This window comes from Dermatophagoides pteronyssinus, unplaced genomic scaffold, assembly GCF_027571235.1.
Source record: "Dermatophagoides pteronyssinus isolate colony J.1.1.1.1 unplaced genomic scaffold, Derpt_VIB-CSIC_2022.12 sq0004, whole genome shotgun sequence".
Taxonomy (NCBI): Eukaryota; Metazoa; Arthropoda; class Arachnida; order Sarcoptiformes; family Pyroglyphidae; genus Dermatophagoides; species Dermatophagoides pteronyssinus.
The window spans coordinates 2,044,387-2,068,866 of record NW_027461528.1 but is presented as its reverse complement, the minus strand read 5'-3'; the positions used below and the strand labels follow the sequence as shown (position 1 = coordinate 2,068,866).

Below are 24,480 nucleotides of genomic sequence, written 5' to 3'. Positions count from 1 at the left end.
GATGACGTTATTGATTTGGATCGATTTTCAATATTATTAAATTACGTTGTTTTTTTTGTTAAAAATGATCAAAATTGATTTTTGATAAACATTATCATTATCATCATCAATGATTTGATTGTCGATTAATTGTTGTTGTTGTTAGCATCATCATTATAATTACTGATAATTATCTTTAACGAGAGAAACAAAAACAACAACAGATAATTATCAAAATGATATTCATATACATCCATAATCAATCATCAATTTTATTTAAAAACAAAAAACAAAAAATTAATAAACAAAAATTGAAATAAACCAGAGAAATTGTTGTTGTTGTTATTGTAAAAAAGCAAAATCTGGTTATTTTTCATCAAGCTAAATGTTTCAAATTATTATGTATAGATAAAATTATTTAATTTGTAAATGTTCAGTATTTTTTTTTTTTTTTTTTGGCTTTTTCACCAATAAAAACAACGACAACAAAAACATTAACCACCATCATAAGTAATATTAATATTATTCGCATAATTGAATTTTTTTTTGTTTCGTATCGTTTCGCTCACTTTTGGCTATTTTTATTGTTTTTGTTTTCGGTCAATTCTACACATTTTGACATTCATGAGGTTTTTTTTTCATTAGAAAATGAATATAGAAACGAAAAAGAAAAGAAGAAAAGTTTACTCTTGAATGTCGGTCAAACATATTACACAATTTTGTTTCATTTTAAGTATAATTTTTTCCATATGGTAGTTGTAATAGCGAATCTGTTCTCGTGTATTTAACCGAAACACACAAATGTTTTTGACATTATTTGGATTCTATAATTTTGATAGAAAAAAAAGAAAGAAAAGAAAAACCGTCATTTGCAAACGACATTCTTATTTTGATCGATCATTTTTTTGCTTCTTGTTGGATGTTTTTATGAAAAACTTATGGCTCATGTAGATTAGTAACCAAAAAAAAACCTTGGGGTTCCTATTTTATTCAAACTTAGTTTGAATGAAAGAAAAAAAAATGTCATTTTTTCTTTTCCAACATTTTTTAATTGGAATAATTAAAAAATTTTTAAACATTCATTTCAATGATTCAATGATAGTAGTGATGAATAAAATCGATAAATAATTTCAATATTAAAAATGATTAATTCAATAATAAAAATGAAAAATGTTTGTAATAAAAATATTAAATAAATATTGAATACAATTTTCATATGTTCCATATTCATTTGTATTGTTCGTTTAGATAATTGATCATCATTATGGTCATAGTCGTTTTCAAATTTCCCTTTAATCTGTCTTTGTTGGTTTGCTTTATCGATTCGTGTTTTATGCCAAAATTGATTTATCCAATAATCAAGTAGACCACATTGTGAAAATTGACTTAATCTAATCGAATGATTTAGAGTTATTTTTTTTCTGTTAATTTCTAAAAATAATCATTTATTACTTACACTAGATTAAATTCATTTTGTTGATTATGTTTGAATGTTTTTCGATTGATTGGTATTGCGACAAATATTGTTTGAATAATTGTATCCATTTCAATTGCAGGTGAATAGAATAAATTTTTTCCCAAAATTATCTCCTGAAAATCAACAGTAGCTTTTGTTGAAAACATAGCAATTTGTTGCTGTTCATGTTTATTAATCAATTGATTATCATATGATTTTCTGCCAATTAAAAAATCATAACGTCCTTTAAGATTATTTAGTTCGACTATATTATCATTCCAATTCGTTATTGATTCATTATAAATGGCTATAAATTTCTGAATATTTCGCAATAAAATTTTTTAAAAATTATAACCATATAAATTTTTATTTAAAATAATTACTTCTTTAAATAAATTGTTCAAATTTCTAGAACCAACCATTATAGTCTGACCTGAATGAAACTTTTCCCAAAATTCCCAAATATTTGCAATTTGATCACTATCCGGTATGGTTAATTCGGATAATAAACAGCCCGAATAATAACCAGTTAATACTAATATTGCTGCCGACCAACTAATTGTTATAATTTTTTTAGCCAAATTTAATCGATTATACCATTGATATGGTTGTTGAAAAAATTCTCTCAATATAATCCAAAATAATTGTTCTTCACGATATTTTATGGTCGGTTTCATCAGATTATTGTATACTAAATCGAATAGAAAAAATAGACCAAAACTCAAGATCAATGCTATCCAAATGGTTATGTTGAATGGTCGTAGAAATTTATCCATATTCTGTTTGGTTCCGATAATATTTGTCAAAAATGTTAATTGATCATACCAATGTGGATAAAAATAATCGACCATTTTATTACGTTCAGCATTCAATGAAATTCCGCCATAGGCAAGATCGATTGACTATTTGTTATTTCAATCAATTACAAAATGAAAAAAAATGTTAATATTTTCAATCAAATTTGTCTTGAAACTTGTTTCGAATCAAATCTTACATCATTAATTAATCCACCGATTAGACCATCCCAATTTCCTTTATCATCTTGGATACCATATTCTCCATTAAAATCAATTAAATCATATGTAAAATTGAAATATTTGGCCAATATTCTAAACATTTCATCTTCAAAACCATTAGGAATTTTATTATTCACTGAAATGGCTGAATATGGTGGATCCTTCATTTGATTTTTTAAATATTAAAACAAAAATTTTTTAATTCAAAAGAAATATTACTTACATAATTAACACCGATACGAAATTTTCTCTGTTGTAAATCTATTTTCATTGTTGTTGTTGTTGTTGTTGTTGGTATGAAAATTTCTTTTTTCTTTACCAAAAAAAAAATTCTTCCAATATCTTACATATGATGATTGATGATGTGTATGTGTTTGCTAGTAAATTCCACATATATGAAATTTTGTCACCTAATAATTTCATATATTTTTCCTTATTGTTACGATCTTATCATCATCATCATCATCATCATCATTATCATTGTTAGAATTCAATCAATAATCATTTATTTTAATTATATACTTCGCTAAATATTATAGTTTTTTTTCTGTTTCCGACAAATACACACTTGTACGCATTCTCATTATGTTAATCATTATCAATCAATCAATTTTTGTATGGTGGTGGTGATGGGCGATTAAAATATTTGTAAAATATTTCCATTATAAATAATAAGTTAAAAATTGAATAAGTTGAAGATTAGATAAACATAGTCGAAACATTTGTATATTCTTTTAATTACATTTTGAATGAATACAAAATATCATTTTTCCTCTGTATACTTATCCAGTCATTTTTTAATTGAAATAATTAAAATTTTTCAAACATTCACTTCAATGATTTAATGATATTAGTGATGAATAAAATCGATGAATAATTTCAATGTTAAAAATGATTAATTCGATAATAAAAATAAAAAATGTTTGTAATAAAAATATTAGATAAATATTAAATACAATTTTCATATGTTCCATATTCATTTGTATTGTTTGTTTGTATAATTGATCATCATCATCATTTCTGAATTTTGCTACAATTTGTTTTCGTTGATTTATTTTATCGACTTGTATTTTATGCCAAAATTGATTTAACCAATAATCAAGTAGACCACAATGTGAAAATTGACTTAATCTAATCGTCAAATAATTTATTAATTAATAACATTTTGAACAATTATCATTTATTACTTACACTAAATTAAATTCATCATGTTCATCTTGTTTAAATGTTTTTCGATTGAATGGAATTGCAATAAATATTGTTTCAATAAGTGTATCCATTTCAATTTTTGGTAGATAGAATGAATTTTTACCGGAAATTATTTCTTGATAATCAGCACTAGTTTTTGTTATAAGCGTTCCAGTTTGTTGTTGTCCATATTTAAATTCAATATCTGAATTCTCATTATCCATTTCATCATATGTTTTGTTAAATAAAAATTGTAAACTTTCTTCACGATTTTTGAATAAGATTAAATTATCTTTTAAATTGTTTGTCAATTCATTATGATTTGCAATAAATGTCTATTGATTTAGATAAGGAAAAATTATCATTATATTTCATAATTACACTTTTCAGATTATAAAAAATTGATTACCCTTTTGAAAATATTGTTTATAATTGGTGAACCGACCATTATAATTTGACCCGAACGGAACATTTCAAATAATTCCCAAATACTATTTATTTGATCAGTATCCGGTATGGTTAATTCAGATGAAAGACAACCAGAATAATAACTGGTTAATGCGAATATAGCGGCCGACCAACATATTATAATAAATTTTTTTGCCAAATTTAATCGATTAAACCATTGATATGGTTGTCGAAAAAATTCTCCCAATATAATCCATAATAAATGTTCTTCATGATATTTGATAATCGGTTTCATTAAAATATTGTATAGAAAATTGAATAGAAAAAATAGAATAAAACACAAAATCAATGTAATCCATATGGACATGCTTAATGGTCGTAAAAATTTATTCATATTATGTTTATTTTCAACAATGTTTGTTATAAATGTTATTTGATCATGCCAATGTGGATAAAGATAATCAACAATTTTATAACGTTCAGCATTCAATGAAATTCCACTATAGGCAATATCGATTGACTTATTTTATAAACAGTTTTTTGTTTTCATCGAAAAAAAATTAATAATTTCAATTATGTTTTTGAAAAAAAATCAAATCTTACATTATTAATTAATCCACCAATTAAACCATCCCAATTTCTATTATCATCTACAAAACCATATTCTCCATTAAAATTAATTAAATCATATGTAAAATTAAAATATTTGGCCAATATATTGAACATTTCATCTTCAAAACCATTATAACTTCGAGAATTAAGCTTAATCGCTGAATAAGGTGGATTCTTTAGATCAATTTCAATCATTTTTATTGATGAAAATAATTTAAAATTTAATTTGAAAATTGAATTAAAAAACAAAAAAAAAGATTTAAAATACTTACATAATTAAAACCGATACGAAATTTTCTCTGTTGTAAATTTATTCGCATTGTTGTTGTTGTTGTTGTCGTGGTTATTGTTTTGTAGAAACTTGAAAATTTCTTTTTTCTTAATTTTTTTCAAAAAAAATTCTTCCAATATCTTACCTATGATGATTGATGATGATGGTGATGATGTGTGTGTGTGTGTGTTTGCTAATAAATTCCACATATATGGAATTTTGTCACAAAATAATTTCATATTTTTTTCCTTATTATTTACGATCATATCATCATCATCATCATTATCATTATTAGAATTCAATCAATAATCATTTATTTTAATTATATACTTTGCTAAATATTATTATAGTTTTTGTTTTCTGTTTCCGATAAATACACACTTGTACGCATTCTCAATATGTTAATCATTTTTCAATCAATCAATTTTTGTATGGTGGTGGTGATGGGCGATTAAAATATTTGTAAAATATTTCCATTATAAATAATAAGCTTGCGATTAAGTTGAAAATTAGATAAACATAGAATATAATGATTAAATTTTTTATTCGTATTGTTTTAATCGATGTTTTCATTATTCCATCATTATCGATATCGATATTGTTATGGGTTAAACCATGAAACCAATATGTATCTAATCGATCACGATCCGATAATAATAATGTTGTTGTCGTCATTGATGATTGTCCATGAAGTGTTCGATAGAATTGCTTTGAATACAATGCAAATCTTAATCCCCAAAATCGCTGTAAACCAGTAGTTATTATTCGTTGAATTCTAAGAAATTTTTTAAAAAATGAAAAATTAATTGATTGAATAAATTCAATTTTTTTTTGTCTTGATCAATTTACAATTGATTAAAATTTCGATGATATTGATCATGTAGATGATTGTTAATGGCAATCGATATTATATTCTGATTTATTGTTGTTAATGGATTATTTGGTGGTAGATAGAATAAACCATAACCTATTGATATTCGAATCAGATTTGCCCGTTCATTTGATAATAATATAGCCAATTGTCGTCGATTATAATGATTATAATCATAATCATCTTCATCATCATCATTATGATTATGTTGTGAAAATTTTGTCGATTCATCAATCAATGTTCGTAAACTTTGACGATGATTTTTAATCATTGTACTAACATTATAATGTTTCATATGAGGATTTTCGGCTAAACGTTTTTCAAGAAAACCCTTTAAATAAATCGATTGTCAATGCTTATGATGATTAATTTTGTTTTTGTTTTACCTTTAAAAAATTAAATTCATTATCAGTACCAATCATTAATAATTTTCCTGTATGCATTGAATCAATTAATTTCCAAATACTATCAATATAATTTAATTTTGGTATAGCTATATTCGATAAAAGACAACCAGAATATGCTGATGTTAGAATAATTGTCGCTAATAACCAAATAATGAATATAAATTTTTTTGATTTTTTTTGTTGTTTATTTGTAATCATCATTGATGGTAATGGTTGTCGTAATAATGTACGAAATATAATTGACCAAATAAAATCATTTTGTTTTTGATTCGACAACATTATTGATAGATTATCATCAAACCATTTGAATATGATAAACGAAATAAATACCATTATCAACATTAACCAAACGATTGGATGAAATGGACGAAAAAATCTATCCAAATATTGTTGTTGTTCATTTTCGGGCATTGTTGTTGCATACGTTAATCGATCAATCCAATGTGGATAAAGAAATTTTATCACTTTATGTCGTTCATATTTTTCGGTTATACCACCAATACCGAAATCAATTTGCTTGAAAGATAAGGAAAATAAAAGGGTAAAAAGAAATTCATTCATTTGCATTTGTTTTTGTTTTCTTTGTATTAGATTGGTTGATTGATTAACAGACATACATTGGCTATCAATCCGGCGACAATACCTCTCCATGTACCATTAATATAGTTATTATCGATTGGATCACCATAAATACCATTATAATTGATTAATTTATAAGAAAAATTAAAATAATTTGCCATCGTATTGATTATTTCGATTTCGATTCCATTCGTTTGCCATGATTTTGTTGATAATGATGTTTGATTCAATTCGATCGCTGTAAATGGTGAATACTGGAAATGAAAAGATTAATGAAAAATGAAGAAAACCTTAATTGAAAGAATCAGAATGTTTTTGATAAAAAAAATAAACATACGTAATTGATTCCGATTCGGAAATTTTTTCCCAACAGATTCAATCTCATTGTGTTGTTTTGAGATTCTGTTTTATCACACAAAAACATGAACATTGAAAATTTGTTTTTTTTCTCAATGCTTTCACCATTGATCTTCATCAAAATACCATATCTCTTTTTTTTCGTAAATGTTTCATTTTTTCATAGAAATTTTCTTTTTGTGAAATATCGATTGAATCGATTATTAATAATAATAAATTTATTTAATTGATTTTTCTAATTAAAAATATATATAATTTTATTTTTATTAATCAACAGTAATTATAATGACATTTGTATAAACTTTTAATTACATTTGACTTAAATATTACATAATAATCTCTTTTTTTTAATATTATTTATCTAATTGGATAAATTTTATTCATTAATTTATTTCGATTAATAATTATCAATATTTTTCCGATAAAAATTTCACCAATAAATATCAATATCGATAATAGATTTCCAATTGAAAATATGAAAAATATATTGGCTAAATTTTCAATATTTAATTCATCAAATTTTTTATTTTGTTCAACAAATTGAAATTTAATTATTGTACGATTGTATAATCTTGCTTCCGTTATTTCCTTATTGATCAAATACATTAAAATTCCTGATGAACGTATTATTTTTATCCTAAAAATAATGATTTAAGAAAAATTGTTAATGAAATTATTATCTTATTTTGGACGGAAGAACAAAATAGAACAAACACACACACTTACACACGTTCAAATGAATGACGATATGGCCTAAATGATGGACTTGTTGGTATGGCTACATGAGTCAATAATAATGTTGTTCGAAAATCATCATTTAAAGCCGGTATATATATTGAACCAGGTCCCAATATTAATAATGCATAGGTGAGACGAGATTTTGAATTAATATATGCATATTGTTTCCATCGTTTTTTTGATCGTCGTTTCATCACTTTTTGATGTTCTTGTTTTTGTTGATTAAGTTCATTATAATTGGATGTATAATCATCATATAACATTTGTGGTGGAATGATTCCACGTTCATTTGAAATGGCTGTTAAACATCGGTGAATATTTTTCATGATCGGATCTTTAGTTCTCTTTTTTTTCATATGAGATAATAAATAAATGAAAAAAAAATCAATATAACAATCACATCACAAACCTTTAAGGCACTCGACATAAATGAACCAGAATCAACAAAAATTTCAACATTTTTTTTCAAACATTCTTTTTCTAATTTTTCAATTGAATCAATGGCAGGCATTGTTGGTGATAATGAAATAAATGCAAATAAAAAACTAACATAATGTTGATTTAATATCAATATGGCAAATGACCATGTTATAAGAATAAATTTCATTGATATAGCCATACGATTCCAATATGACCAATGATATGATTGATTCAATAATAAACGTATACTAAATGACCATGGTAGATGATGTTTATGATGATGATCTTGTTTAATTTGTTGAATATTGTTTTTCCGGAAATATAAGCTTACAAAAATATTGATTAAATTCAATAATATCAACATTATGAATAATGCTAACCAAACATTCATTTCGAATGGACGTAAAAATATATCAATATTATGTGATCGTACCATACGTGGCGGTAATGTTGCAAATGTATATTGTTCTTGCCAATGTGGATGAAGAAAGCTAATATTATTTCTTATACGGTCGTCGCTAATAACAGCACCAGAAATACTTAGATCCATTTGCTTCAAGATTTAGATTTATATTTAGATAGTTTTTTTTAAATGATAATGATATTGTAAAAAAAATTAATCAATCAATTAACCTACATTGGTTGTTAAGTTGCCAAACATTCCAGTCCATGTTCCATTTGTCAATAATTTACCATAATTATCATGTGTATTGATGAATTTTGTTGAAAAATTAAAATAATCACGTAATAAATATAGGATTTTGATTTCAAATCCACCGAGAATTGTTGATCCATCAACATCGATCCGGATGAATGGTGGATACTTTTTTTTCAAATGGAGAAAATTTGAAATTTGAAAAAAAAATTTCAGAATCAAAAATTTCAGAACGAAAAAAAAACATAATACCTGATTGATTCCAATAGTGAATGTTTTGTTGGTTAATGAAAATCTTTGCATTTCGGTTTTTTTCGACGACGACAACAACAATATAACAACGTTTTGACATTGAGAGGTGAAAATTATTATTATTATTTTTTTTTGATGAAACAAAGAAAATGCTTTTATATTTATTTAATTGTAGATCAATTTTTTTTCTTTATTTCAGATCGATATAATAGTTATAGAAAATTTATTACAATTAATTCAATTACTATCATTTTCTTTTCATTTGCATAAAACATACATTGACATTTTTTTTGTATTTTCTATTCGTTCTTTATTTTATCTAAAATTCAAATTCGAATCGATCGTTGATTCAATTCTTTTAGAAAAAATATCATCGATATAATTATACCAATTAGATAGATGTAGAAAATATGTTCAACTTCATCTATAGTTAATGTTGATTGATATGAATCCTGTCCACCACCACCACCGCCTCCACCATTGTTATTATATATCGTATAATACCAATATTGTGATTTGGCCCACATAATTTCCCGTTGAAACCAACTTAATAGCAAACCAGTTGAATGAAAATTTTTTATACTTTTTTTTAAAAAAAATGGATAAATTAGAAATTTTTAAGATTTTTGAATCGTATAAAAACTTACAATCGATTAAATTGATGATAATATGGTTGAAATGATCGACTTGTTGGTAGAGCAACAAATTTTTGAAATAAATTTGATTTACCTTCAGAAAATGGTGGTAAATAAATTTTTTCCGATCCTAAAACATTATAGGCTAATGTTAAACGTGATTCTGAATTAAGAAATGCACAACGATATTTTGAATGAGAATTTTGTAAAAATTGCCATGGAAGAATACCAGTTTTATCATCCGCTATTTCGAAACATTTTGATAACGTATGTAGAATTGGATCAGTCGATTTCTTTAATATATTAAAAATAAAATATCAATGCTTGATTAATGATGAAAAAAATTCTATTTAATAATTACAGATAATGCATTGCTTATAAACGTATTATTATAACCCATAACAATTGCCTTATCCGTTCCACAATAATTGGATAATTTTTCAATAGTATCGATAGTATCGATTACTGGCATAAACATCATTGAAAATAAATAAGTTTCATAATAATCAACCAATATTGTGGCTGATAATGTCCAAATGATATTTAAAAATTTTATTGAAATATTATCAAATTGATTCCATTGTGTTTCCGATGATTGTTGTAATAATGATCGAATACTGATAAAAATTAGATTAATATTTTTTTTCCCCGAAACACGTTTATGATTATCTATTTTGAATAAACGATTATAAATCCAATCAATAAGAAAAAATGCAACAAAAACAGCCAAAAGCGATAGCCAAACTAATGTTTCGAATGGTCGTCTTAACGTATCAAAATTATTCATTCGAATCGGTGGTAATGTTGCATACACTGAGAAAAATGAAGGGTGAAGAAGAAGCATAGAAAATAGTTACGAAAAACACGGACAAAACACGGACAAAATTTGTACAGCGAAAGTAAGATTTTGGAAGCATAGAAAATAGAAACTAATCTGCATCAAAATCCACGTGACCAGCGTGAGAGCGAATATATCGATAGTTTCGATATTTTTTTGAATTGATCCAGATCCTCGATTGTTTTTTGAATTTCACTTAAATTTTATTTAAATTTTATAATTTGAATAAAATAAATTAAAAATATAAATTAAAGATTAAAATCACAAGTCCCAAATTGATAAAACGATCCAATTATGCGCCATGTGATGGAAGAGAGCCAGAGAATTCACGGTCATTGATGCCAATTGACTAATTTACATCCATTTTGATTATCTTCACTCGATTACCAATGTTCACTTTCATGATAATTGGATGATTTGACAATTTTGATGAATGTACGATAATATTGTTAACAAAGAGAATAAATGCGAATTTTTGTTGATTGAAACTTGATTAATTGTCATTTGTTCGGGATGATTCATCGATGATCGTCAATGTTTAGTTATCATCAGGTCGGAATATGAAATTTCAAACAAGAATTAGATTCAATGTTGTTGAAAATATTTGGAATTCATTTATCGTTTAATTGGTAATGATCCATCGATGATCGTCAATGTTGAGTTATCATCAGGTCGGAATATGAAAATGCAAACAACAATCAGAATCAATGTTGTTGAAAATATTAAGAAGTAATTTACCGTTTATTCAATTGTCATTGATTGGTAATGATCCATCGATGATCGTCAATGTCGAGTTATCACCAGATCGGAATATGAAAATGCAAAAAAGAATTAGAATCAATGTCGTCGAAAATATTAAGAAGTAATTTACCGTTTATTCAATTGTCATTGATTGGTAATGATCCATCGATGATCGTCAATGTCGAGTTATCATCAAGTCGAGATATAAAAATGCAAAAAAAAAAGAATTAGAATCGATGCTGTTGAAAATATTAAGAATTTACCGTTTATTCAATTGTCATTGATTGGTAATGATCCATCGATGATCGTCAATGTTTAGTTATCACCAGATCGGAATATGAAAATGCAAACAAGAATTAGAATCGATGCTGTTGAAAATATTAAGAATTTACCGTTTATTCAATTGTCATTGATTGGTAATGATCCATCGATGATCGTCAATGTCGAGTTATCACCAGATCGGAATATGAAAATGCAAAAAAGAATTAGAATCAATGTCGTCGAAAATATTAAGAAGTAATTTACCGTTTATTCAATTGTCATTGATTGGTAATGATCCATCGATGATCGTCAATGTTTAGTTATCACCAGATCGGAATATGAAAATGCAAACAAGAATTAGAATCGATGCTGTTGAAAATATTAAGAATTTACCGTTTATCCAATTGTCATTGATTGGGAATGATCCATCGATGATCGTCAATGTTGAGTTATCATCAGGTCGGAATATGAAAATGCAAACAACAATCAGAATCAATGTTGTTGAAAATATTAAGAAGTAATTTACCGTTTATTCAATTGTCATTGATTGGTAATGATCCATCGATGATCGTCAATGTCGAGTTATCATCAGGTCGGAATATGAAAATGCAAACAAGAATTAGAATCAATGTTATCAAGAATATTAAGAAGTAATTTACCGTTTATCCAATTGTCATTGATTGGGAATGATCCATCGATGATCGTCAATGTTGAGTTATCATCAAGTCGAGATATAAAAATGCAAAAAAAAGAATTAGAATCGATGCTGTTGAAAATATTAAGAATTTACCGTTTATCCAATTGTCATTGATTGGGAATGATCCATCGATGATCGTCAATGTTGAGTTATCATCAGGTCGGAATATGAAAATGCAAACAAGAATTAGAATCGATGCTGTTGAAAATATTAAGAAGTAATTTACCGTTTATTCAATTGTCATTGATTGGTAATGATCCATCGATGATCGTCAATGTTGAGTTATCATCAGGTCGGAATATGAAAATGCAAAAAAAAAGAATTAGAATCGATGCTGTTGAAAATATTAAGAATTTACCGTTTATCCAATTGTCATTGATTGGGAATGATCCATCGATGATCGTCAATGTTGAGTTATCATCAAGTCGAGATATAAAAATGCAAAAAAAAGAATTAGAATCGATGCTGTTGAAAATATTAAGAATTTACCGTTTATCCAATTGTCATTGATTGGGAATGATCCATCGATCATCAAAATCATGAAAATCCTTGATCGGATTGCAAACATTATTGATTTCAAACCAAATGAGTTAAGAATGGTATGAAATTAACATCAAGTTTCTGGAACTCAATTATAAAATGTCAGATTGAAACTTTCAAAGAAATATCATACGTACATATGCACTGAAAGCAATGAGGATATCAAAAAATTGCATTTATGAAGATTGATTGATTCGGCCATTATGATAACTTGTTAAATATTTTCAATCGATAACTTGAAGTCAAGTTTTCTTAATTCTCTTCATGCCGTTTGCCATCAAATTTGAAAATCCAAATGTTTGCCAACCTAGCAAAATTGTGAAAACGATTATTTTTTACAAATTTCTTTCAATAAAAAGCGGACTTATCCAATTCTGAAATTCTTGTCTAATGATTGAATATCTATTAGTTTCAATTGAAGGTGATCATATCCAAGATCATAGACGAGTGCCAACTTATGGAAATAGTTTGAAATATGAAAAGGAAACGAATCATACTCCGAATTTAGTTCAGTTCGCAAATCTATTTTAAAAATAAAGTCTGAATTTTCAATAATTCCCAAAATAAAAGGATACTTAATTACAAATGGTTTGGTCAGTTCAACTTTGTCATCGATCATCAATATTCATATGGTGATGCAAGTATTTGACATTAATTTTTCAAAATAATCTTTGTTTTGATGAACTCTCCCAAAATCGAAAAAATTTTTACAAATTATCATCTATTATTTGGCCAGTATTTTGAATTGAGTTGAAAAAGATTGCGCCAACATCATTAGTGAACAATCAATCCAAACAATTCGTTTGAAGAAATTAATCAGATAAAATCTTTAGAAATAAAAAATTAAACTGAAATTCACATAAATTTCGTTGTTACTTAACTTGAAATCATGAATGTGATCAAAATTTTTGAATCTTACAATTGCCACAAACGAAAATAAATGAAGACAAATGTCGCTATGAATTACCATTTGATTATAAAAGTTTGGTTGAACATCCAGAAATATATTAATTCTGTTTTTGAAACGTCAAAATTCTTGATTTATTTCTTTATTTTTGATTTTAAGAAAACTTATTTCAAAATTTACATTCGAAAATGAGCACCGTTTACTTTTATAAACATTCTTAATGTAAACATTCGAACTCAAATTAACAACGGTCCTTCGAATTCGAATTCGAATCCGCCAATTTTTTAAACCCTTCATATAGTCTGTTACATTTTTCAAATGCTGCGATCCAAATGGATACATTTTTAAATTTATTCATTTTTAAAAATAAAGTAATGAAATAATCTTGATAAAACAAATTTTAATCATTAAAATTGGAAAAAGAAATTACATAAGATAATAAACAAAATAATAAAAATATCAAACAGAAACGATGTTAAGACCAGAACGGACATTAGAAAAATCCATTTTCAAATTACGTGTTAAAATCGTTAAATTATCGGCTTAATTCGTCCAAGTTGATGATTTTCATTCCTCTTTATCATCCAGTCATCGGTCAATATCTATCTTGATATGAAATGAAATATGGGAAATGATTAGCTTTAATTTTATCAAGAAAATTAATAATTACCGAAACGATTTAAGAATCACCAGTAGAATTTTAAAAAATCATGCGTTCATTCTTGTATTCAGGCTATTAAATGAGCAAGTCTGGCCGAAAACATTGAACCTTTGGATCACCTTTCATTGATTAATTCGTTGTTTCATCAGATGAATCCAAAGGTCCAACGCATTGACCAGACGACTTCAACAACACAGCCTGGCCAAAGGTTGGACCAAGTTAGGAAAAAAGAGTTAAGAGAATATGCTTTTTTTGTTTTTTTTTTGTTTTTTAATTTTTTTTTGTTTTTTTTTTAATTTTTTATGATAAAAATTTCAAAAAAATTTGAAAATATACTTACAAATATACTTACGAATAACCAAAGAACCTGAAAATAGAGATGTACCCAAAAGCTGAAGAAAGAACCCGAAGAAACCGAAGAAATAAACTTACAATATACTTATGAATATTCAAAGAACCTGAAAATAGAGATAGACTCCAAAGCTGAAGGAAGAACCTATTTCATCATCGAGTAGTTGACAAAATAGGATCCTTGAAACTTGAATAAATAAGAATTCAAGTGAGATAAATCTGCTAAAGGTATCTCATTTGAATCCAAATTTAATTCCAACTTATGGACATTAGATTCGATGTTACGATCAGTAACTTTCCACAATTTACCTCTAACAAAAACCTCTGAATCTCGTGCTGCAAATTGACGAGCTTCGATAAAATAACAATCATTGCTCAATAAAGAGCGAAGAATGCTACGACCTAACGGAAATGGGTAGTGCGATGAGGACAAAATTCCCTCATCATAAATTTTATCAACTACGTGCAAAAACGGTTGTGCCATCTGATTTCGCTTAGAAAGCGAATAAGGCACATTCAAAAAATTCTTGGAGAGGCTTAGCAAGTTTTTCAGATAAGAATGAACACGTTCATACTTATCAGTGCTAAACCGCGAAAGCGGTCCATAGAATTCAGTCAATTCAGGATAATGACTGATGAAATGGACTTTAGGGGTAGCCAGTCCATTTTCATGGCACAAACGAATAAATTCCCTAACTGATGACCGTAGTTCGCAAATGTTTAGCATGGATGGCGAAAAAACAAAAAATATTACTTTCCTAAGATGAAAGTAAATAGCATAATCCGATGGATTTTCCATCATTTCAGGAAATATTTCCACTAAGCGGACAGCTAACTCAATCTTTGCCAACCCTTACCTCGAATTTTTATTGTTTTGGGTTGAAAATTAATATCTAACTTACCATTTACCCAAATTTTAAAAGATTTAAACCTATTTCTAACCGTATCTGACCCTAATTTGACCTTAAGAATCTCAAAAACTTTTGCAATGATCGTAGAGATAACGCCCTCAGCTAGATCATGAAAAATATCAGCTGGAGCAATCTGAAAAACATTTATCCCTAATTTGTCGAAAGCTGATCGACAAGTAATTCCATAAGGACTAGCAAAATTCTTGATGGAAAGAACAGAGTTTACCTCATTTTTATAAGAATCATAAGAATTATGAATCGCCAAATGAGTGGAAGTATCATCAAGCGATGATAATCGAGTGTGTGGTATGCCACAATGCCGGCAGGCAAAGGCATAGCCAAAGCTCCGACGAAGACCTAGTAATTCGGCGACAGATAGATTATCGCCCACAATATGTGATAAACAAACCGGTATATGTATCTGTCGATCATTCAATGCATACGAAATACCGTCTCTAAATAAACAAAGAAAGTCCTCAGACAAAGGACTCATGATGTCCAAAAGAGATTGATTTGAATTTTTCAAATCATCTGGACACCATATCATCAGAAGATGAATATCTTTTTTCTTGGACGTATATTGTCGGTTATCGATGTCCAAATACAGTACATACACCTTGTACTTTTTGGAAGAATCTCGAAGTGGGTTACATATCCCAAATTCATCTCCATAGATCATCAATCGAAGTTTACCATTAAACCCATTGTTTCGAACGTAAGGAGTTACGTTCGTGGTAGTTTCTTGATTGATAATACGGACCAAATCATCATTCAGGATATATTTGACCAGAAGTTCCCTAATTGGAATATAATAATATGATTTTTCATTATCCAAACGAAAGGGCTTCGGTTGAATATGCAAAGGATTGGTCATTGCAAATTTTTCTTGAAGGTAAGAAGAATCTGCCATTCGTAATGCATAATTGCTGAGAGTTGGATTATTGCAAAACGCATTTAAATAAAATGAAGAAAGATAATGTATCGATTTTCCAGTCGCATTGTGCAACACTCGATCTCCAAGAATCCTCTGACAGGTAGCCTCGAATAACGCGTAATCAGCATCAGACAAAGTTTTCTTGACATCCATCAAAAATTCAGAATCCACGCGGTCACTGCTAATGGGAACAATATCTTCAGGTTCCTCTTCAGGTTCTGCTTCATTAATAAAAATAACATCATCATCAAAATCTTCATCAAAACCAGGTTCTTCAATGTCGAGAATTTCAGGTTCGGCAGACGCCTCAATATCCTCCATTGGAAAATCGCGCGAAGCACTTTGAGTTTCTGATTCTGTTGACGACTCAACATCCACCATTGGAATATCGCGTGAAGTACCTTGAATTTCAGAAAGACTGGAATGACTTGGCGAATCACTGTCACTCACTGTGATTTCGGGATGATCTATCTTCACATGTCTATCCAGTGTCGCATAGGATCGGAACGTTCGATCACAACAAACGAAGCTGTTGATTTTTTTAGCTCGCAACGCCTGCAAAGAAATATATATTGGATTATTTTTATCATACTTACGTCTGGATTGGACCTAAGATGGGTTATTAGTAATGAAATATAATTAAAACATTAAGCACTTACTTGAAATAACTTTGGGATAAGTTGTCTGGCCCGGTTGACACTTGATTGCAAAGCTTCTTTTAAACTCAACGATAAATCGGATGACATCGATATATTTTCGGCTTTATCTTGCACCGCCTGGAATTTTTTGAGATCGATGTTGGCCTTACCATGTTGGTCAATAAATGGGCCAAGCATTTGAATATATTCAATATAAGGTGGAGCAAAATAAACATCAAGAGTTCCGGCCTCAAGAAATCCAAATAGTCTTTCAAGTCGGAATCGAAGTTTCCCGTAAATGGATTTTTTGGACATTGTATATTGAGAAAAATAAACACAAAAATGAATAATAATAAAAAATTTAATAATGAAAACAAGAAGTTAAGATTGGCAGTAATAGTATTTGAAATTCAATTTCAATTCAATTCAAAATTCAATTTTTCAATTTTAGCCTTAACACTCAAAGTGTCAATTCGATAATGAAATCGAAAAACGGTTGAATTTTAAAGAAATGAATCTAAAGACCTCAAGAAAATTTCAAAAAACGGGTTGGACAAAAACTTTTATGATTTTATTAAGATTTAAGTTAACTTGAAAAGATTGTGTAAACAAATTATATCTCAACAAAACAAAAGTTTTTTAATGCAATGCAGTAGCCGACCGTTGGCCACTGTCACTGGTGATTTTGGTGTGGTGCTTAGAATTTTATTACATTTTGTATATACAAAATATAAATTGAATTCCAAGTTTTGATTTGGTTACAATTCTAGCACATGTGTTTGATTTGTATTCTCGCGTTATGTCCATTGTATAAACACATGTGGTTCTTTTTTACAAATTTTAAACTTTGAATGTTTTTTCTTCATGACCTTCGAATATTTCGAATTTTCTTAATGTTTTATGTCGTTAACATTCTTTGATATTCGATTTGTCTAGAAATTCCATGTATACATTCCATTTCTTGTTCGATGGAATTTCTAAATTTACCATGAAGATCATGTTACATTTTAATTTTTAAAACTTTAAATCGCACATTGAAATTCATGATAATTTTAAGATGATGATCAATATGAATCGGTTTGAAGATTGGTGAATGATGATCAGATAATGATAATGGTTGTTGTTGTTGACCAATCGATGATTGTGATTTATGGCCAGATTGTGTAACATCCAACGATGACGATGATTAATGATGACCACCACAATGATGGCGATGCTATCGTTGCTGAATGTTGATTGGCAATGATGATGGTAAATGTGGCAGCATTGATGATGTTGATGAACCCATTGGTTTCGGTTTTATATGTCATGGACATGATGCTATTTAGATGATAATAAAACACATTTGATTAGCAAAGTGAATATCACAATCATTCAATGTTATTCCTCTTACCTTGTTTAGTAATTTTCATTCCAAAGATAATGTGATCTTCGCCTCTGCAAATCTTTTTTAATCAAAACTTCATTTCTGAATATTGACAATGTTTATAAAATGATTTATTCTTAAGCATTTCCTTTTGAAGGTCTCCAGAATAGTTTTTCTCAATAGTTTTTTCGTGAAAATTTCATCAAATCAAATTTTTATATCTGATTGAAGATCAAATATGATTTATGAAATTAACAAGCTGATCAATCAACCAAAAGTCATTTTGAATTGATTTTCCAATATCAAAATTGAACAAACGAATTCCATCAGATTGTTTGAAAAAAATTTAATGAGATGAACAAACTCAAATTCCAGTTTTAAGAAAATTGATTACGAAAAATTCAATTGAGATTTTCGTTATCACTCAATTTGATTTCATGAATCCGATCAAGATAATCTTTCAGGTCCTCCGATTTTGTTAATAATCCAAAGATTTAATTGCAATGCAAATCAGGTTGATCATCAAAAATAATAATTTGAGATTAAATATTAAATCATTCATTCTTTCTGATAATTATTGAAAAATCGTTCAACATTAATTAAATCCGGTGTTTTGAAAATGAATGGGAATTGTTTATAGTTCCCGAGTACATCAAAACAATCGTTTGATACTTTTAAAGTGAAAATCGCACAATCGAATGCATACAACATCATCATCATCAGTGGTAGAGGCATCCAAAAATTTTTTGCATGTGCCGCTACTTCGGAAAATGGGGGAAAAAATGGGGTCATTTTTCTCAGTGTAGGTATATCTTTCAATCCAATGTGGATAAAGATAATGGATAAACTTATTTCGATCATATGTTAATGCTGTACCTGCAAAACAAATATCCATTCGCTGTATACATGTTGATGATGATAATGTAAGTGTTTTTTTTTGTTGAAAATAAAAAAAAAACAATTAAAAATTTTGTTTCAACAGAATCAAGATTTTAATGAAAAAAAAAATTACATCTGACAAAATTTCATCAATCATACCGGACCATGAACCATTTGGCCATCTACGGCCATAATTATTTTCAATATTAATCCAAATGGCTGTAAAATTGAAATGTTTTTGAAACATTTGAAATAATCGTCCTTCAATACCGCCAATAATTTGTCCATTCGAATCTAATCGTACATATGGTGGTGCATGATTAATACCGATTCGTATTATCGACATTTCTTTTCTTTTTTTTCCTATGTATCGACAACGATTATGATCCAGATATGATGTTGCTGCAATGCTATAAACATGTTTAGAAACTTTTTTTCTCTTTATTATTTCATAATCATATTATCCTGTTTTTTTTCTTCTATAATTTACCATGGTTACTCTGATCACAAAAATAAAATTATTAATATTTACATTAGAATATATAATTGATTACTATTTGATAAGGTTTCCGATGAATGTACTTAATATTGTTGTTTGGTTTGTTTGTTTTTTTCACCAATAACAAACATTAATAATGACACTTTATTTATAAGAATTTTATTGTTCAGCAAAATACAAATAATAAAGAAAGAAGAAAAGAAAAACACCTACAACATTTATAAGTTTGAATTCGAAAGAAATTATTATTAGCATCTATTGAAAGTATGATTTCAAAACAAAACAAAAAAAACATTAAGAACATTTCAATCAAATGAAATCTATTTTTATAAAATATTTTTTAATATTATATTGAAAAAACAATAACATCTATTAATAAAATGATTGATTTTTTTTACAAAACAATTCATATGATTTAATTCTTTTGTCAGAATTATTGATGCAATAATCATACCGGCTAGATAAACATAGAATACATTTTCCAGATGATAAACAGTAAGTATAGTAAAATCACCATTAAATATATTACGAATATTTGGTACCTGTTGTTTACGATGTTCTAATTTTGCCCATGTTATTTCTTTTTCACGCCAATAATTGTATAGGCCGGATGCACGTAGATTTTCGATACTAGAATTTTTTTTCAAATTTATATTTAAGTTTTAAAAATGTTTTATCTTACTTACATAAGATTAAATGATTTACTATATGGTTGTAATGTTTTACTTATTGGTAATGCAACAAATACATTATAAAAATATGATTCACCATTTGATGGTGGTATATAAAGTAATTCTTGACCGAATTTTAATTGTGAAAAATATGTACGTGAAACCGAACTTAGATAAGCATATTGTTGTTGTCGTCCACGAAGACGACGACGTTCAAGATGATCATTTTGACAATCATTTATTGTTGAACATTGAAATAACATTCGATATGGTAATAATGATTCTTTATGATCGACAAATTCTATACATTTATAGATACTTTTCAGTAATGGATCGGTTGTATACTGATGATTACAACAACAACAAAAATTAAAAAAAAAATGATATAAACCTTTGCACAAAAAAAAAATCACCTTGAACGAATCCATCAGGAATGAATTATTCATTGCCAATACTTCAATCTGATTTGATTGACATGCATCGGATAATTTTTCAATTGTATCGATTGCATTATTCGGTGGTACAGAAATAACTGAATAAAGATAACTACCATAATATGTTGTCAATATGTATGAACATGATATCCAAATAATTATGATCATTTTACCGGCATTCAAACATTTAATCCAATCAATTGGAAAAGATATTTGTTGACGAAATAATAAACGAAAACATATCCAAGCTATATTGTTTTCGGAATGTTTATTATTATTTTGTTTTTTTAATTTTATCGATGAATATTGATTAAAAATTTTATCAACAATAAATAATAAAATGAATGAAAAAAATAATAATATCCAAATATTAGTATCGAATGGTCGAATAAACATATCAAAATCATTTGATGGTACTGTACGTGGTGATAATGTAATATAACTATATTTTTCTAACCAATGTGGATATAAATAGGTAATATTTAAAAATCGTCGATAAATCATTGCTGCTCCTGAAAAACAAATATCCATTCGCTATGATATGAATTTGAAAAAAATTTGAATCAAATGTAAAAATCATCAATCATTTAAATACAATAATTTACATTGGCATGAATTTCACCCATCATTCCTGACCAAGTACCATCAATATTTTCATTACCATAATCATCGTTTATGTTTATCATAATTGTCGAAAAATTAAAATATGATTGAAATATTTTCAACATTTCACCTTCAATACCATTGATAACTTGGCTAATATGATTAATACGCATAAAAGGTGGATACTTAAAATATAATCAAACCAAAAACGTTAGAATTGATGAATATTAATGAAATTTTTTGTAAAAAAATACAAACCGGATTAATTCCGATACGTAAAGTTGTATTGGATAAATCTATTCGTTCCATGATTCTAATCAATCAATCAATCAACAAACAGAAACCTCAAATGATTATAAATTATTCAATTTGAAATATGAATTTTATCTCATCATTCAAATTGAATTGTGTGGATTCATTCAATATTTTTTTACAAATGTTATTAATATTATAATTATAATTATTTTTCTCATTAAACATTCATATTGTATAACGAAAATTAAATGAATCGATCAACAGCTTTTTTTTCTAGGTACTTTTGTATATTCAAAATGAATTCTATTTGCACTTGTTTGACAATTGTTTTTACTATTTGTTATTAAACATTAAATTGATCGATCAATTTTAATTTATTAATATTTTCATCTTATGCACTAAATACATTTAGTAATTTAATTATCAATAATGATGGCATACATTTATGATAGCCGGAAATCAATTTCATTATCATTACTGAACGGAATTGGATTGTTGTCGTTTTTGGATAAATATTTCAATGATAATACTACATAAACCAATACTAATACCGGCAATATAGATAAGGAAAACATTTTCCAAATGATTAATCTGTAATATGGAAAAATCACCATCAAAAACAGTTTTATCATAATGAATTTTTTCATTTCGATTTAATAATTGTGCATATTGTATTTCTTGTTCCCACCAATATCGATACAAACCAGATCCGCGAAGATATTCAATACTTTTTTTTAAAAAAATGTGTGCAAAAACAAATTTAATCATATTCACCTTTTGTTACTAAAAAAAAGAAAACTTACATCATACGAAATTCATGACGATATGGTCGTAATGTTTGACTAATCGGTAATGCTATCATTAATTGATAAAAATATGATGCATCTTTATCTAATGGTGGTAAATATAATGAACGTGTTCCAAGTACAATTTGTGCATAAATTAATCTTGATACCGAACTAATCATTGCTAATTGTTTATGATTATTTTTACGATTTTTCATTGCCATTGGTATTGGTAGATAATTTTCAATTTTGTCCACTAATTGTAAACATTTCCACATTGTTTTCATTAATGGATCATCAGATTTCTATAGATAATTGAGAGAAAAAAAACAGATAAAAATATTGATTTATTGATCTGAAACCAAAAAAAAAAAAAAAAAAACACTGACCCCAAATGAATCGCTAATAAATGTATGATCGGGACCGAAAATATTGATTTGATGTGATTGACAAGCATCAACTAATTTATCCATCGTATCAATTGCCATATTTGGTGGTACAGAAATCATTGAAAAAAGATAACTACAATAATAATTTGTCAAAACAACTGTACATAATGCCCATATAATGAATATTAATTTTTTTGCTAAATTCATTCGATTTATATTTGGATATGATTGATTGAATAATAAATGAATACCAATATGTACTAAATGATGATTAGCAGATGATTTTATATTGCTAAATCGATTTAAATTGGCTGTAATAGCCATTAGATATTTTATTCGTTCAAATATTGTGAATAACAAAAAAGTTAAACCAATACAAAACCAAACTTTCATTCCAAATGGACGAATAAAAATATCAAAATTATTAACAGATAATTCATCCGGTGGTAATGTAGCATATGTATAACGATCAAACCAATGTGGATATAGAAAATCAATATCAACATATCGTTCATAAATCATTGCTGTCGATGAAAAGCTAATGTCCATTCTCTATTGTGAGAGAATGGGAGAAAAATGAAATTGATTTTTTTTTCATTTTCCAACAACAAAAATAAAAAATGAATAGAATTTACATTAGCAAAAATTTCACCAATCATTCCGGTCCATGTTCCATTATGATTTTTATGACCATAATTTTCAAAACGTATCAAAATTGATGTAAAATTGAAATAATTTTCTAATATTTTTAACAAATGACCTTCAATTCCAGCTACAACTTGTCCATGTTCATTCAATCGAATATAAGGTGGATACTGTTGATGATGATGATGTTTGATAATGAAAAATTGAAAAAACAAATGTAAAAGAAAAATTTGTTAAAAGAAAAAAAAACAGTACACCCACTTGAAATACACCAACACGAAATGTATGATTCGCTAGATTCAATCGCTGCATTACACTACAAATTGTAATTTTTTTTCCACGCACATACAATATCCAAATATTTATTCAAGAATGCAAGTGTATGTTGTTTGATCTGTGAGATCGATTTTAACAAAATGAAGAATTTTTTTGTTTTTCTTTTCGTTCTTTTCATTTCATCATTTATTTCGTAATCAATAAAAAAAATTTTTTTTTTGTTCTCTCACTTGTTATGTTGTGTGTTTAAGTTTGATCATTATTTTTGTTTTTTTGTTTATTGGTATTTAGATAATATGCAAAACAAATGAATTTTTTCATTTTGTTCATTTCGTAAATAAATATTTCGGATATA

The 24,480-nt window shown here is 27.2% G+C and overlaps 8 protein-coding genes and 1 long non-coding RNA gene across 10 annotated transcripts; all 9 read right to left on the bottom strand.

Annotated features, from left to right (window-relative positions):
* Positions 1 to 1,063: 1,063 nt before the first annotated feature.
* LOC113798653 (ionotropic receptor 21a-like) lies at positions 1,064 to 2,809 on the bottom strand. Its single transcript, XM_075819489.1, has 5 exons — positions 2,675 to 2,809; positions 2,430 to 2,612; positions 1,819 to 2,337; positions 1,436 to 1,752; positions 1,064 to 1,370 (listed from the first exon to the last, which is right to left on the bottom strand). The coding sequence occupies exons 1-5, from the start codon at positions 2,720 to 2,722 to the stop codon at positions 1,064 to 1,066; spliced, it is 1,374 nt and encodes a 457-aa protein (XP_075675604.1). The 5' UTR covers positions 2,723 to 2,809.
* Positions 2,810 to 3,214: 405 nt separating this feature from the next.
* Positions 3,215 to 5,115, bottom strand: LOC113798651 (ionotropic receptor 21a-like). The gene is made up of 6 exons (XM_075819487.1): positions 4,932 to 5,115; positions 4,651 to 4,833; positions 4,049 to 4,567; positions 3,643 to 3,974; positions 3,408 to 3,582; positions 3,215 to 3,232 (listed from the first exon to the last, which is right to left on the bottom strand). The coding sequence occupies exons 1-6, from the start codon at positions 4,977 to 4,979 to the stop codon at positions 3,215 to 3,217; spliced, it is 1,275 nt and encodes a 424-aa protein (XP_075675602.1). The 5' UTR covers positions 4,980 to 5,115.
* Positions 5,116 to 5,269: 154 nt separating this feature from the next.
* Positions 5,270 to 7,314, bottom strand: LOC113798591 (uncharacterized). The gene is made up of 5 exons (XM_027349150.2): positions 7,125 to 7,314; positions 6,826 to 7,041; positions 6,188 to 6,724; positions 5,780 to 6,132; positions 5,270 to 5,705 (listed from the first exon to the last, which is right to left on the bottom strand). Exons 1-5 carry the CDS (start codon positions 7,260 to 7,262, stop codon positions 5,351 to 5,353), a joined length of 1,599 nt encoding a protein of 532 aa, XP_027204951.2. The 5' UTR covers positions 7,263 to 7,314; the 3' UTR covers positions 5,270 to 5,350.
* A 552-nt stretch (positions 7,315 to 7,866) lies between these two features.
* LOC113798584 (glutamate receptor-like) lies at positions 7,867 to 9,323 on the bottom strand. The gene is made up of 4 exons (XM_027349141.2): positions 9,210 to 9,323; positions 8,940 to 9,125; positions 8,292 to 8,855; positions 7,867 to 8,226 (listed from the first exon to the last, which is right to left on the bottom strand). The coding sequence occupies exons 1-4, from the start codon at positions 9,258 to 9,260 to the stop codon at positions 7,867 to 7,869; spliced, it is 1,161 nt and encodes a 386-aa protein (XP_027204942.2). The 5' UTR covers positions 9,261 to 9,323.
* Positions 9,324 to 9,486: 163 nt separating this feature from the next.
* LOC113798539 (glutamate receptor ionotropic, kainate glr-3-like) lies at positions 9,487 to 20,074 on the bottom strand. 2 transcript variants are annotated; one of them, XM_027349094.2, is made up of 5 exons: positions 19,702 to 20,074; positions 19,495 to 19,587; positions 10,206 to 10,655; positions 9,857 to 10,137; positions 9,487 to 9,791 (listed from the first exon to the last, which is right to left on the bottom strand). In XM_027349094.2, exons 1-5 carry the CDS (start codon positions 19,912 to 19,914, stop codon positions 9,536 to 9,538), a joined length of 1,293 nt encoding a protein of 430 aa, XP_027204895.2. In that variant the 5' UTR covers positions 19,915 to 20,074; the 3' UTR covers positions 9,487 to 9,535. The 2 variants fall into 2 exon arrangements, with proteins under 2 accessions (XP_027204895.2, XP_027204896.2); XM_027349095.2 differs by having other exon boundaries at positions 19,728 to 19,862.
* On the bottom strand, positions 14,209 to 15,015 carry LOC142644884 (uncharacterized). Its single transcript, XR_012846063.1, has 2 exons — positions 14,499 to 15,015; positions 14,209 to 14,434 (listed from the first exon to the last, which is right to left on the bottom strand). It is a non-coding gene; the product is annotated as an uncharacterized LOC142644884 (long non-coding RNA).
* On the bottom strand, positions 15,672 to 17,481 carry LOC142644930 (uncharacterized). The gene has a single exon (XM_075819751.1). It carries the CDS (start codon positions 17,064 to 17,066, stop codon positions 15,672 to 15,674), a length of 1,395 nt encoding a protein of 464 aa, XP_075675866.1. The 5' UTR covers positions 17,067 to 17,481.
* Positions 20,075 to 20,393: 319 nt separating the features above from the next.
* LOC113798649 (putative glutamate receptor) lies at positions 20,394 to 22,119 on the bottom strand. The gene is made up of 5 exons (XM_075819486.1): positions 22,034 to 22,119; positions 21,778 to 21,960; positions 21,152 to 21,706; positions 20,754 to 21,082; positions 20,394 to 20,697 (listed from the first exon to the last, which is right to left on the bottom strand). The coding sequence occupies exons 1-5, from the start codon at positions 22,082 to 22,084 to the stop codon at positions 20,394 to 20,396; spliced, it is 1,422 nt and encodes a 473-aa protein (XP_075675601.1). The 5' UTR covers positions 22,085 to 22,119.
* Positions 22,120 to 22,121: 2 nt separating this feature from the next.
* On the bottom strand, positions 22,122 to 24,242 carry LOC113798646 (glutamate receptor ionotropic, NMDA 2C-like). Its single transcript, XM_027349211.2, has 5 exons — positions 24,111 to 24,242; positions 23,840 to 24,019; positions 23,205 to 23,756; positions 22,834 to 23,120; positions 22,122 to 22,757 (listed from the first exon to the last, which is right to left on the bottom strand). The coding sequence occupies exons 1-5, from the start codon at positions 24,159 to 24,161 to the stop codon at positions 22,505 to 22,507; spliced, it is 1,323 nt and encodes a 440-aa protein (XP_027205012.2). The 5' UTR covers positions 24,162 to 24,242; the 3' UTR covers positions 22,122 to 22,504.
* Positions 24,243 to 24,480: the final 238 nt, after the last annotated feature.